At 45.2% G+C, this 14,907-nt stretch overlaps 1 protein-coding gene across 1 annotated transcript in view; it reads left to right on the top strand.

The window, feature by feature from the left end:
* nrg2a (neuregulin 2a) overlaps window positions 1-14,907 on the top strand; it is a 77,687-nt gene that overhangs the window by 35,448 nt on the left and 27,332 nt on the right. Inside the window, exons 2-3 of the mRNA XM_069673655.1 lie at window positions 275-440; window positions 1,017-1,135. Of these exons, the coding sequence (XP_069529756.1) occupies window positions 275-440; window positions 1,017-1,135 (285 nt within the window). The remainder of the gene's footprint in view (window positions 1-274; window positions 441-1,016; window positions 1,136-14,907) is intronic.

The raw sequence follows: 14,907 nt of genomic DNA on the forward strand, positions 1-14,907 counted from the left end.
GCAGCAAAACCAGAGTGATTTTCTGCCTGTTTATTAGTCTGATGAAAGCTGATGATGTCTCTAGTGACAACATCTGGTGGTCACATGAGAGAGCTGTTGGCTCGGTCCGTGGAGAGGATGATGATTGGCTCCTCTGCTGTCTCTCCATCCTTCTTTGTCTCTCTGTTTCTCCCAAAACACAGACGCACACTCATAAACCAAACCAAAGTTATAATTAAAGTTTGTATCTAAAGTGGTTAATAACACTGAGTTTCTCTCCCCCTCTCTTTTTCAGCTGCGGCTCCAAAGTTAAAACCGATGAAGAATCCAATAAGAGTGGACGAGGGGAGCAAGCTCATAGTGAAGTGCGAGGCCACGGGGAACCCTGTCCCCACCTACACGTGGTTCAAAGATGGCAACGAGCTGAAGAAAAGCAAAAAAGTCAAAATAAGGAACAGCCAGTGAGTACAAGTCACCCGTGTCCTGTAAACGTGTAACACAAGCAGTGCAACATGAAAAGAGAAGAAGGCACTTCAGAGTGGAGGCAGTGTTTATATTATCAGCAGCTGCAGCTTTTCAGGAAACTGTTATTCAGCATGCTACACATGGAGCTCCAAGCCAATAGACTTCATATTGGAAAGACACACAATTAAGCTGTTTTGCATGTTAAAAATTCAATTTAATTGACCTTGTTTGAACTCTCTCGTTGGCTTATAATGATGAAATTAAGGCGACTGACTCAAGAGAGGATTTGAACAATGTTGGGTAATTTGAGGAGAATAGTAGACATTGTAGTAGTAAAACCTACTGATGTAAGGATGTTGGCACAAGATGGGGCTTTGAAATTAAGACTATAATGAGACAGTATGTTTCCCTATCAGAGCACAGAGCTGTTGCCATGCTGCTGCTGCTCCTGCTCCTCCTCGCCCTGTTGTCTGCCTCCCCGTTCCCCCATGTTTCCACTTGTTGCGTTTCCATGCTACTTCCGCCCGGCCCTCATTCCCCTGACTCAGCTGTGCAAGTGTTGTCTCCCACAGGAAACACTCCAGAGTCCAGATCAGCAGAGCAAAACTGGAGGATTCTGGGAATTACACATGTGTGGTGGAGAACCCGCTGGGAAGAGACAACTCCACCGGCACTGTCAACGTCCAAAGCTGTGAGTACCGACCCCTGAGCAACAAGTAAAAGTCGCACACGCATGCACACTGTGGTTCTTATTCGGACTGTTCTTTTGGCAAATGAGGGATCAAACAGTCTTGTAACAAAGGTAGCACAAATGAAGAACAACTGCACATACATGTGGCCCATGAATCAGCAGAACAGCATGTTAAACTCCAAGATGAATGGAATTTAAATGTGCAGTGTGATCTCTCAGTTTTCCATTCTTTGCAGCCTGTTTGCAGTGCAGAAATCCCACAAAAGTACACCGCACGGTGCCTTTGACCGTCACTATAGAGCATAAAATCTACAACATAGCTCCTCAGAATATGAAAGTGGCAGAAAAAAAAGCGTCTTCAGAGTGTGTGATAGAATCTAACAGGCCTGTTCAGTAGTAGTGTGCGAGCATCGCTGAGTTTTGCAAAGTACTGTAGCAGATGAAAGACTTTTGATAGCAGCTGCTTCCATTTGTTGGGGTGGTGAGTTTGTGTTTGTTCCAAAAGCGGTGCGGGTAGTGAATGTGTGGCTGCTGCGGGTAGCTTGTTGTCTGTCTGAGTGGATGGAGCCAGTATGAAAAATATAAGGAGCCCATGAAGCAGATAGAATCCATGTAGCTTTGTGTAGATCAAAAAGGGCTCGATGTTATCTGGTCGTGCACTGTTAGAGAGCGACACGGCGGGTTGTCTGGCATGAGTCAGGAAGCTGTGAAGTTTCCTGAGTTCACCTGGATGTCCTACCTGGAAAGTGCTGAATAATGACGTGAGATTTTGATTCGGTGCAGACAAGGGACTGTGATGTTGGAGAGCCTGTTTTAACTATACTTAATCTGCTTTTGGAGAATCTGTGATTTAAAAGTATTATTGGGCCGAGGAGGGTTCCTTGTGGTGCTCCACAGAGGAGATACTCTGACCTTGACAACATCTCATCCCGCACAGGCATGAGAGGTGAAGTTTCTAAGGAAATTTGAGGGACTGGAGTTTAGCCGTCTCTCACTGTCCTTGCGCTCACTTTCAGGCTCCATGTTCACTCCCCCCTTCTCTCTCTTTATATTTGTCAAGGCCACCTTTTAGCGCCATTGTTTACCGTTATCAGACTTAAGCTGAGCTGCATTATTAGACTCGCAGCTCTTTTCAGATAAAGAAAGGGGCCCATTGTGTTTGGAAACACAGAGATTCTCAGCGGTTCCAACATGCAAGTTTGATCTCCAGCGAAACAATAGTGCAGAAAAGAAGTCATCCATCTTGTATTTAAATGGGGCTGCACAGTGCCTCTCTTTTTCTATTCTCTGACATCTAAAAAGCTTCAGTGGAGTTTTATAGCCGGATCGTGTGACTTATACTGTACGCTTGTTATGACACTTGGCTTTATTCCCGTGCAGTGATATATTTCTTTTCACTCATGAGCATGCAATATTTAAAGCGTCTGCGATGCAAGAATCCGACCCCCAGACGTACGGCGCTAACATTTATGAAAAATTAATCTGTTAAACAGTAATTACAGCGTAACGATCATGTTAATGGCAATTATATAAAATGGGTTGAATCATGCTCCGCAGCCCGCAAAGGTCGGGGAATCCCTGGTGGTGGCACCTGTTTGTGTTTAATGAAGGCTTAGGAACATGTGACTGGTGGCCCATGAAACTCTATATGATGATCTTAACAGGCAAAAGAGCTTCTAATGCAACAATATCAAAGGAAATCTAATATTACAAAGCAATGAACAGTAGTAGCCACAGTGGATAAAACATGACGGCGCAACGATCTGGCAGAGAGTCTTTCACTTAAAGAAAACATGATATCTCTACATCTGCTGCAGAATATGGTGCCTGTATGTGTATATTTCTGCACACTTTCTTACACATTTTTCCGGTGCCTTCCTCACATTTCTGTCTGTCAGCACTTACATCTCCTTAACTCACTCCTGGATGCTCAAACAATGGCATCACTGTGCGTCGTATCGTGCGCCGTGATCATCAGATGTCTGTCTCTCGTGTGTTTTTGTTTTTGTGTATGCGCGAGTGTGTTTGTTCACCGTTCAATAAAAAAGTCCCATTGTGTTACAAGAGCACGCCTAGTTCCGTCATGCTTCAGGGGAGAAGGCAAGACGGGGCGAATCGGAGGTGGTATGTCCATAGACAGGAGGAGGAGGAGGAGGAGGAGGAGGAGGAGGAGGAGGGCTTCACTCAAAACTACATACGTCAATAAAAGGAAATGCTAGCAAACAAAGCACGGTGCTGTCAGGATTGTGCGCTTGTGAACGGCGAAAGAGACACGTACTGTTTGCAGCAATAACTGCTTCTTCTGTCTATGAAACAGGTTGCATTTAAAGGCGTCTGTTTCAAATGTGCCTGATTATATGTCGTGTATTTAGACGAAGAGCTGCTTTTCATCCTAAGGTCATAAGAGAAATTCTATTGTGTTAAAGGGCTGCAGTGGAGTAAGCCTGCCTGCTGCAGTATGTTGCCGAAGCAGCATGTAGCCGCAGTATTATCTGTGTATGTGTGTGTGTGTCTTCTCGGGAGGGAGAGCGAGAGGAGGGGTGCAGATGTAGATGGACAGAGGGAGCAAAAGAAGAAGAAGAAGAGGAGGAGAGCGTGAATAAAGGAGGGGGGAAATACAAAATGAGGGAATGCATGACAGGAAGCAGACAAAGACATTAGGAGAGAGAGAGAGCGAGAAGGGGGTACAGCTGAGGAAAAGAGAGGCAGACAGTAAGAGAGAGAGAGAGAAAAGTATGAAGAGGAGGAAGACAAGAGCCCGCTGTGTTGCAGAGGAGACTTTCACACCCATTTTAGATGCAGTTAGTGCTTGCTAGCCTCGTCCTTCCTACTGTATCCGATGTCTACAGTCAGGTGCTAAACCCGTCTTTCTCCCACCTGTGTTGCAGCACTGACAGCTAGCATGCTAACACAGCTTGAACCTGCTTCCTCTACAGCAATCATTAGAAACATCATCAATCATAGCGACGTGTACGGGCAGGAGAGCGAAAGCTAACAATCCCGCATGATAAAGTCAAGCGCAGGAGCATCGTTATAAGCCCCTCACAGCGACACAGAGAGGATGTAGCACATGGCTGTGCCTGCCCGCTGCCTGCTGTGGTGGAGGCAGACTCTGGGAAGCCATCACTCAGCTCCACCACATGGTGAACACAGGCCACCACAAGCTCGGCAGCTCACACACTCTCCTGCACTGTACCAGGCCCTGATCACCCCCCCCCTCGTTGTTCTGTTTATGCTGGTGCAGGGTGGACATGGCTTTTGATTGATATTATTTTTTTAGATTATTTTTATGTGTATTTTCCTTAATTTAGGGTGTTTTAGCTTTCCACATAGCAGAGTAAGGGAGATGTACTTGTTGCAATGTTTTAAACGTTAGTTCTCTTGTGCAATTTCACCTGTAGCAAACACATCAGATCATTTTATCAACGAGTTTGAACATAGGTGCTTTGCGCTTATATGCGCAGCATCAATTACACAGGAGGGCCTGACATGTAGCCCTGAGGTGTGATGATTTACGTGTTGCTTAAAGACTCCTTAAATAAAAAGTGAGAGCTTAATTTAACATATAGGAGTCTGGAAAAAGGGAGGAAGCGCTGCCTTTTGCCATTAAAAGCAAAAAAAAGAGTATACCCCTTTATTATTGATACTGCACACAGCAGCTGGTCATTACTCAGCCCGGTCGACCCATATCAATATTTGTGTAGCAAGACAAATGCGACACCCCTGTAACTCTGAAGCACGGTGTGCAAGTTGCCCCAGGCGGTAAAAAATAACCAGTGAAACTCAACTCAAAGTGAATCCCTCATGCATTTTAAAGCACGCAGTACACTGTGGCTCGGTGCCAGCCTTGCAGTTTGCCAATAACAGTGAAGGATTGGCCCTGTGTGTGGGGGGATTTTACTCATGTCTCTTTGTTTGACCAGTGGAAGAGAAACGCACGCTGTCAGCTGATCGAGTGCCAGTTTACTGTATAATTATTCAGCACAGATGGTCGGAGGTTCTGCTGAGTTGAATGTTTAAGTTGCTTGCTATCAATGTTTCAGCCTTAAGACTCATTTAATTCTCTCTCCTGCTCTCTCTGGCTGCGTTCGGAGGTTTGAAACCTGCGATCAATCAGAGGAGAAATTTTCTTTCCTGAATCCACAAGACTTTTTCTGCGTGTTTTATTGTTTGTGTTTTGCCAACTCCGGCATTGTGACAGAATGGATAACAGGAAACAGTATGTGTGTGTGTGTGTGTGTGCTGGTGGTCTGGAATATCATATGTCCTCTTTGCAGTTTCTGTAACAATCGGTGCCTTTTCCAAACTGGTGTTTTCAGCCTGATGCCCAACCCCCCAGTGCAGACGAGCAGGGACCATTTGTTGTCCATTTGGTCTGACCTCTCCCCTGTAATCAGTCTGGCATGGTAAGACCTGCTGGCCTTCTGCAGAGCGGTGTAGTATATCATCGACTGTTTTCTATAAGGCCAGTGTGAAGGAGCGACACTCGTCAAAGTTTGCTGGGCTCCACGTGGCTTCAGATTAAGGCCTCCCATTATCCTGCAGGCTGCTGTGTTGTGATAAGCGCTGGCGAGGCAGCCATGTGTCTGCAGGCTGCAGGTCACATCCTCGGGGGGTGCTGCGCGCAGCTCCGCTGAGAGAGTGTGTGAGCGTCCAGGAATGTGTTGATGGAAATCACAGCTGAACATATGATTGCTCCAACCTCAGCAGTCATGCTGGGGCCCACCAGCAACAATTTCGCGCATGCATGCACGCAGGCAGGCCCACACACACACACAAACACACGCGCGCACATGTGCACAAAGCTTTACATGTTTTCTCTCCCCATCTTGAAGTCAAACACAGTCCCAGAACTGTCACAAAACTACAGCTTAAATAACTAACAATGACCCCATAACTTTTACAACTGAGTGGACAGAACAACATCTTGGCAGCTCCGTGATGTGCTCGAGTGGAGATGGTCTTGGTCACGGGTTACTTTTCTAGCTGTCTCATCCATCACATCTCATGTATGCTAAAACAGACCTGAGGCCTCTGCAGGAAGCTGAAGTCACTGCGTCATGTGCAATTCACCGAGCTGGCAAACGTGCGCACAGGATAAAAGTTAAAGTAGCCCCTCTGATGGACATTTCCATCAGCTGTGTCGATGCTAAGCTAACTGAACCTCTTGTAAAGAACAGATACCAGGACGCTCAGCACAGTAAGGAAGTATTGGTGCTATGTTGCATCCCACTTCTGACAATGCACGACACATCATTCAACAACAAAAAAAGTGTTAATTAATCATCTTACATCAAACAAAGCATACTTAAAAGGATGCCTCTGATTGGTCGTGATCTGGCACCACAGTGATGCTTTATAAATCGTGCCAGAAAAACAGACCGACAACAGAAAAACATCTGAAAGTGATAAAGAATCAGAACATTATGCACTTGTAAGAAATGATAAACACATCTATTGGTCATTACCAAACATTTCTTGAAGTTGTGTTGCACAAACCGTACATGCCCTCAGAGGAAAGAGCCACAAAGAGTCCATAACTGTTTTACTATTTCAAATGAAACTCAGTTCTTTAGCTCATGTGTCTAAATCTTGAGTAAAAAAGAAACTACTTTATTTTTATGATAATTCAAACCAGTCTGTTTTTACAGTCAGTATTTTAAGTGAAGGTCTTGTAGAGAATAAAGTTTTAGAGGCCTAATATTCACTTATCAGTAACATCTACAGAGAGAGCAAATCATGTTTCATGTCCTGTGTTTTCCACTCGCTGAAGATACTTCGGGACTCGCAGGAGAAAAAGTGCCAAAAGCTGTTATGATGCACTTTGACTCATGTTTGTACAGAATGATTCAGTAACCTTTACGGGCCTTTTAGTTAATGTTACAGAGAAGATGAGCTTACACAAACACACACACATCAGACTTAAAACTCCCACTGCTTTTGCTCTGTTCTTCCAGTAAGCCATCATTTCTCTTCTACGTCAGTGAAACGTTACAGTAAGTGCTTCTTTGAACCGGATAAACAACAACTTCCTGCGCTCCTTCTACGACTCTATGTAGTAAAAACAGAACCTACTCACTCTCACTACGCAACATCAGCTCGCCTCAGATGACGCTAGAGGATGTAAGTTATGGCCCTGAATGTGGAGCATCTGCACGCCAGCCACTTCTATTGATCGGTGTGTGTGTGTAAGCAGCAGCGGCAGCGGCGGCCATGTCTGAGAGGAACCGGCCTTCACATCTGCCTGGCGTTCTGTATTTACAGGCCACAGGAGAGCTGCCTGTCAGGTTCTGTGGATCAAGAGCTGTGCTATTAGTCAAGCCCACTTTTTTTCCACATTCTCCTCAGTCCCGGGGTCTGGGCAGGCGTTCCTCCGAGGTGGCCGCTAAGATTGCTCCAGCATTTTCAGGTCGTGTCAGTTGGCAGGTTTGAGCACAAAATCAGGATCTAGTTTAGGCTCTGTGGAGCAAATAGGATGTTGAAATTTCACAGACTCGCATAGCATGAAACAAACGGCTGGTAGCATGGATTACCAGACTGCTGCTGATTAGGTGCCATTTTAAAATAATCAATGATGCTAGGAACTGATCCTGATCCTGATATTGGCATGTTCTGATCGCCTCCTTCATCTCAAGGCTCTTCGTCCAGCGTTGTGTACATTATAGCCTGCTAGCACATTCACAAAGAAGTGTTATGACTGAGCTATATGGTGGGTATATGTATGAGAAAGCAGAAGTTAGCTTAAAAAAAAGAATATTAAGATCAAAACAAATGAGCGCAGAAAACCAACAGTTTAAAGGGGGAGCATCATGCTGATTTCACGCTTCATATTTCACTCTGATACCTGTGGAGTAGCTTCACACAGCCTCTGCCTGAAACGACTCAGTCAGCTCTGTCCCTTTAAGAAACCCCGCCCCTCCAAGCCCGCTTTCTTCTGATGTCACAAAGTGCAGCATGTAGAAAAAACTGTGGCGTTCACAGCAGCCTGCAGACTGAGCTGAGAAGCCTGAGGATTACTCCAACATACTTTGACCTACAGATTTGAAACATCACCCACGTTTAGTCTGGACATCCAACATTGTAACATGTCTTAAAATGTGAAACAGCATAATACTCCCTCTCAATCCACTCCATTCATTATTTTCACAGTCCCTGTGAACATTGTTTCCACTTAAACGAGTGTTTGTTATTCTCCCCGACATCACCGCGTCTTACCTCATGACAGCTGGAGCGCGTCAGCGCTTCGAGGGTGTTTTGAAGTTCACCCACGGCCATGTTTAGTTTCCGATTCACTCACAGAATCGTCACCTCACCCACGCTGCCTGCCTGCATGCGTGTTGTTTTTGTTTATTGTTTACAGCCCTTTCAGTATTAGTGGGCAGTATCCGGTAAAGTGGGAAGTTCTGGAGTAAATGGAAGTAGAGTTTAAGTGATGAGCGGATGCACTGCATCAGGGGGCACGGCATCATGTGATGCTGCAGATGGACTCAGCGTATACATACAGAACAGGACGGAGGAGGACTTGAACCCTTATACGCTTTGAATATCTTCTAAAGGAATAAAAGATCAGAGGGGAGGAAATCTATGATGAATATCAAGCAACTCTCTGCTTTAATATTGATCATACAGAAGTTTCTGCACACTTCTGATACCTTTAATAAAAGACACACCTCCGTGGCATGTAGGTGAACATGTTTTTGTAAGCATCCACGTCTGGGCACGCGTGTTTTGACTCTTATATTTACGTCTGCTTGCACTTATATGTTAGTTTACCTTAGAGCAACCCAGAAGGCACTGTCATAAACCCTATTTTCCAATCTCACAGTCAATCATTTTTCAGATGTGTGCTTTCTCACACAACAATGGGAGCACAGTTTGCCGAGCAGTCCTTCAACTCCAACAAGTCACTTTGGAAGATAAGTAATGCGGGGTGGCTGACACATACGACATAAATCAGCTCCCTAATATGTCGGTAATTCATCCCTTTATGACAGGGGAAATGCATGGCATGAGTTATCGGCTTTGACATGCATGTGCTAATGTGTCAGAGAGGAGAGGAGGCAGCTGTTGGATCCTATTGTTGTCAGATGGGAAAGGTATAAACTCAAAGCATCATTATGGTGTGGAAACGGCAGCCTTGATCGAATATGTGCAGAAAAGGAACTAACTCGTCGCTCTTGTTGGGATATCCTGTGTGATCTGGCTGCGTTCTGCGGGACAGTTAAGCCCTCAGTGTGAATGAGTGAGGATATCGCTATGTGTGTGAGTGGACGGAAGCAGCTGTTACGCTTGAAGAGCTGAGTGATGTGAGCAGGAGGTGACATGAGGGTTTTTTTCTCCTGCTGTGTGCACGGCTTTGTTAACTCTTCCCCGGACCTTAAAAAAAAACGTATCTTAGACTTCATTTAATAGCATAATAAAAGATTCCCTTTCAGCCGCCTCCCCCCCCCCCCGTCCACTCCCTCAGCTGTCCTGGTGGTCTTTCCCGGATGATAATGGCAGTGACCCCGACTTTGGGTGACGGTGCAGGATTGTGGTTTTAAATTAGCGAACGCTACGGGTTTGGTGAGACTTTCAAAGAGGAGGATTTACGGTCTGAAAATGAATCATTGCTTCATGAAAGCTCATTCGCACTGAGTCAGTAATAATTTGCAGTTGCTGCAAACAGGTCTGAGTAAACTATTGTTCACTCACATCAAACAAAAGTCCCCGTTCCTCCTTTTTACTTTACATTTTCCAGATTTGGTCCGCCGTGTCATCGCGCTTTGTAAAGTTTCTTTGAGGAACATATACTTACCATTCCTTTGCTTAAAGCTCAGGCGCGCAATACTATAGTTTAGCCTCCACAGCTGTCTCTCCTGCTAAACCTCCCATTACTCCATCACGCCGCTTCCTTTTGTCGCAGCTGCATTCATCACAACATGTCTGCCGGGGTGAGTAACTCCTTTCGTGGGGTTAACGTCAGTGGCCATTTCCTTCTGAGCGCGTAGGTGTGAAGCGTGTATGGAAAAGGGCCTCGCTTTAATCACTGATACACTCACGGTGAACTCATCCTTTCGTATACAAAAAGAGTCAAAACAGCAGTGTGCTCCTTCGCCTGTTTCAGGACGTACAGCGAGTGTGTGTGGGTGGTGTGTGTGTGTGTGTATACGAGTGAAGGAGGCCCGCAGCACGCACATACAAGCAGGCTGTGTGCTTTCTGGCTTTCGGGGAACAGCGGAGGGGGAAACCTTTTAGTCCGAGCAGCTGGCCACTACTGTAGCTGAGAGCGCCAGAGCCAAATATGGAGCTGTGGTATACGTCCGCTGTATCTGGTACTCGCTGCAGAGTCTGCCCTTCATCAGGAAGGAGGGCCAGCTGCTGAAGATGAAGGGCAACGGGGAGACGTGGAGGCCTCGCATTTTGTCCTTTTAAAGTGATCACTGTCTCACATAACTTTTGAAACTAATATATGTTTGAAATTTTAGCAATACACGGTTATTTATTAAGTTTGAGTGCCTGTAATTGGCCTGTTCTTTGTCTCTGCTGCCCTGGTGGCTTTTACTGCTCATTAAACCGACCAAAAAGTCTTTTATTTTTCCAAACCAGCTGCTTCCAAACTTTTGAATCCGGTAATCGAATCTGGGTTGTAGGTAGAAGTGGACGAGCTGCCAATACTTTAAAGCAACTTTAAAGGGAGGGTATTATGCTAATTTCAAGCTTCTGCACTCTGTGATACCTGTGCAGTAGCTTAGCATAAGTTACAGTTACAAAAAACTCACACTGGTGCTCTGTGCAGGCCCTCATACAGCCTCTGTCTGAAACGACTCAGTCAGCTCTGTCCCTTTAAGAAACCCTGCCCCTACAAACCCGCTTTGCGAAACCTGCTGATGTCACCAAGTGCAGCGTGTAGAAAAAACTGTGTGAAACCTGGCGTTCGCAGCAGCCTGCAGACTGAGCTGAGAAGCCTGGGGATTACTCCAACATACTTTCACCTACAGATTTGAATCTTCACCCACGTTTAGTCTGGACATCCAACATAGTAACATTATATATATGACTACCCCCTCTTTAAACTCTATAATGTATGCAAAGGGTTTCAGGAGATCCTGCAGAACACGTTTAAAATCATCAAATGCTATAGTAGTAAGTAATAATCATAATCTTCAAACTAAAACTTTGTGCTATCTTGTCGCTACTTTCCCTCAACAAAATTCCACTTTTGCAAAATATCATGGCACTAATTTCTAATAAAATTTCACTCCTCTTCTGATTACACTGCCAGAAATGTTTGAGTTTGATGATTTAAATCATTAGCTCGCTAATTCCTGCTGGGTTTAATTAGCTGCTTTCTCACAGCTCTCTCCCATCCAGACTGTAGAGGTCAAACAGAAGCATTATGTTAATGTTATTTCATCCCAAATTCTGTGTCAAAGCCAATTTAAGACAAGGGTTTTGAGACTGCATAACTTCCACATTTACACAGACTTCCCTCATCTCTCGGAGGGACGACTGCAGACTGTTATTAACCCAAACATCCCTGCTTTCACTGTCAGTGCTAATGTGCGCAGTGTAACTCAGTGGTGGTCAGTGTAAGCATTCAGACACTTTATAAACCCTTGGAATCTGCTTTTTTTTAAAAAACAACCCTAAATTGTATCCAGATTGAAACATAGAAGTTAGCGACGTCTCACATTCTAGCTCACTTTAAATAAGCACAGGTCTCGCTAAACGGCGCTTCAGCAGCAGATGCTGGAGGAACAAGGACGTGTATATTTGTAGATGATTCCCTCTGGCCCTCAGGTTCAAATGTGTCACCTTCAGGTCACAAATCTGCCTGTCTGACTTTTACCACCAGTGTTGCTGTCTGTCAGGTGATTCCAGACAAAAGATGCCATCAGGGTGGGTGGCTCGAAAGTGGATTAGCACATGTCCCGGAATATGGGGTTTTCTCTTTTAACAGAATGATTAAGGGATTAGAAACTTTGGCAAGCAAGTGAGATTTATTCCCGTGCATAAATCCCTGCAGGAGAAAATTGCCGGGCGCATTGAAAGTCTTTCTGCACCGGTGTTCTTCAGATCTCATTAACTGCATTGGTCATACGCACAAGTTTGGACAGATAGATGCAGTAACGAAAAGTTGTGAAAATGAAAGCAACAGGCATCCTCCGGCTGAAAACAAGGAAGCAGCAGCAGGAACGTCACGCAGAGCCTCCGAAAACACGGAGCGGGGATCGGTCCCGTCTGGAACCGTGCCCTGGAAATCACACGCCATGTGTCACTTTGTTGCCAACTGCACACATTCTGGTGCCCGCCAGCGCCCGCACCCGTGCCGTACCCTGCCCTTCCTAAGCACACTTTGACTCTCTGCAGCGCATGAGCAACTGTTGTGCAATCGCACACTGGGCTGCTCTTTGATTTCTCCTCGGCGCTGAGACGATTGAGGCAGGCAAGACCAGGCATATCAGCTATGTGACTGAAAAATGGTAATAGGAGACAAGAATATAAAAGAAGACTCACTGGTTGTGGCGGTGGCAGTGTTTCTGAAGAGTGGGTGGTAGATTAATGCTCCTGGCAGGCTCCATTTTGTTCATTTCTAAACATTCCTGTTTCAATCTGAAGCTGTTTGAATTGTGGATAATTTTCTATTGAAGAAAAGCCTTAAGTGCAGCTTCATTCATAATGGGATCTTAGGGGCGTCCTGCCTACAGTAAATAGTAATTTAATTCCTCTTTGGGTTATTTAACATGAAATCTCTCTGCTCGTGTTGAACTGGAAGACGCACAGATGCTGCATGTTGCCATTGCTTGGGTGTGCCTATGCTCATGTGTTGAAGTAGGTGCGTGCCTGTTTTTTGTTGATTTTGGCAACCAGAAATATTTTCCAACCTAAGATCCTGTCGACAAACCTCCTTTTCTCCGTCCTCCTCTTCCCTGCATTACTCCTGTATCCATCTCTCTTTCTGCCGTTTGTTTGTTTTTTCCTTTCTTTCTTTCACTGCTGCCGCATTTGTCCGGACTTGTGCTCCTGAATCTGATAAAAGAAAGCAAGTATTATGTTTAATAAAAAAAAATCCTATGGCAGAGTATAAATCTTTTATAGAAAGAAAAGTTCTTACATGTAGCAGATCCTCTTTGTATATGTCTGCAAACAAGGTGCAAACATCCATCTCTCTTTGTTGTTGCTGTAATTTGTCTCCACTCTCTGTATACTCTAATACCACTATTCAATACCTACAATAGAAGAAGCTTAAAAAGAACACACACTTCTTCCTTTCATGCATGCATCATCCTAACCCCCTCTGCACATCCTCCTCACCACATCAGACCTGCAGCTGTCAACAACTTCCCATTGTACCAAACCACACTCACCAATTTGTCCTTTCTACTGTTGCCTTATCTGTTTATCTTATTTATTCATTCCATCCAGATTAGACGCTCCCTTTTCCACGACCACAGAGAGGAACATAATGCACTTCGCACAAGTGTAGCAAGAATGCATGCAGTATGAATTGGCCCCCCGGTATCGAGATAAAAGATGGAGCACGGTCCCGGCTGTAACAGGAGACGTGTCCGACATTCCCTGTGAGGAGGAGGGAGGGAAGAGGAGGGGGGCTTTTTTCTTGTACATAAAACTGACTTGTGGAAAAGTATGTCTGGGTGGCAGAGCTATTAGAGAAACCACCCTCTTTATGTGTCTGCTGAAGGGTCTGTACTTAAGACATTTATCACTTTTCCTGCCCGCAGACTTTTGTGGCTTTTACTTTGATTTTTCTTCCTATTTAAGTGTGGTGCCACCTGTTGACCCCCACTGTCCACTAGTGCTTTATTTACTATACATTTTTATGAAGCATATTCGCCACTAAAAGGAGTTCAATCTACACTTCCTGTCCCTTAATCTTCCTTGCTTCCTGCAGACACGTCCTGTCAGAGATGGACCTGGTCTGCACACTGTTCCCGCTCGCTGACATCCCCCCAAATCAGCTGCATCATTTATACTTTTTTATCCAGATAACACTGCTTTTAAGAGTGAACGCACAAAGCTGTAACGGAGTCCAGATGGAAGCGATCCACCACTCGGTTGAATAACAGCCTTGGCTTCCTCCAAACACAGAATCACATTGTGTCTTGTGTGTTTTGAGATGCCTTTGCGCCGCAGAAGTGAAAGAGATTAAGGCAAGCTGCGGTAAATGATCAACATTTGTCATAAATTAGCGGGACATGTGTAGAACTCCGCAGCAAAGACGGGCCACTTGAAAGTGTATTCCGTTACAGAGTTGAGCGTTCAGGGCAAGGATTCAGTGTGAGGGCTTTTTCTGTTTGCTGCAGACGCACAGGGTGCCTCAAGAGGAAAAAAAACACAGCAATAGGGACCTCTCTTTTCATTTTTACGATTTTCCTAGAATCCTTTGGAGAGCGTGGAAAGACAGGCATGTTTATGAAGGTTTCCAGATGGTCCTGCTTGCACCCCCAGCTTTTCTTTTCAGTTCTCGGGCCATGAAGGATTAATCAAAGTCACCGGCGAGGGCTGATGGCTAAACACTGTGGCCCTCGCTAACCTAGAGGAAACCTCTCGACGACTCAGACTCAGATTCAGCCCCTGGGCTAGGGGACGGAGGAAAGCTGAGACTTGAGGTTAAAAAACTTAACCAAACCCCGGCCACATAAGTGCAGATAAACCCGCTCTGTTTAGCAGAGCGAGCGAGCGTTCTTAAGGGAATTTGCCAGAGAGGCAGAGTCAGCCTGACGCATACACCTGAACTCTGGTCCCCTCTGCGAGGCTGCGTGATGTTT

The sequence above is a fragment of the Semicossyphus pulcher genome, unplaced genomic scaffold (assembly GCF_022749685.1).
Source record: "Semicossyphus pulcher isolate SPU_LCO1_2020_fin unplaced genomic scaffold, fSemPul1.0.p SCAF_10, whole genome shotgun sequence".
Lineage (NCBI taxonomy): Eukaryota > Metazoa > Chordata > Actinopteri > Labriformes > Labridae > Semicossyphus > Semicossyphus pulcher.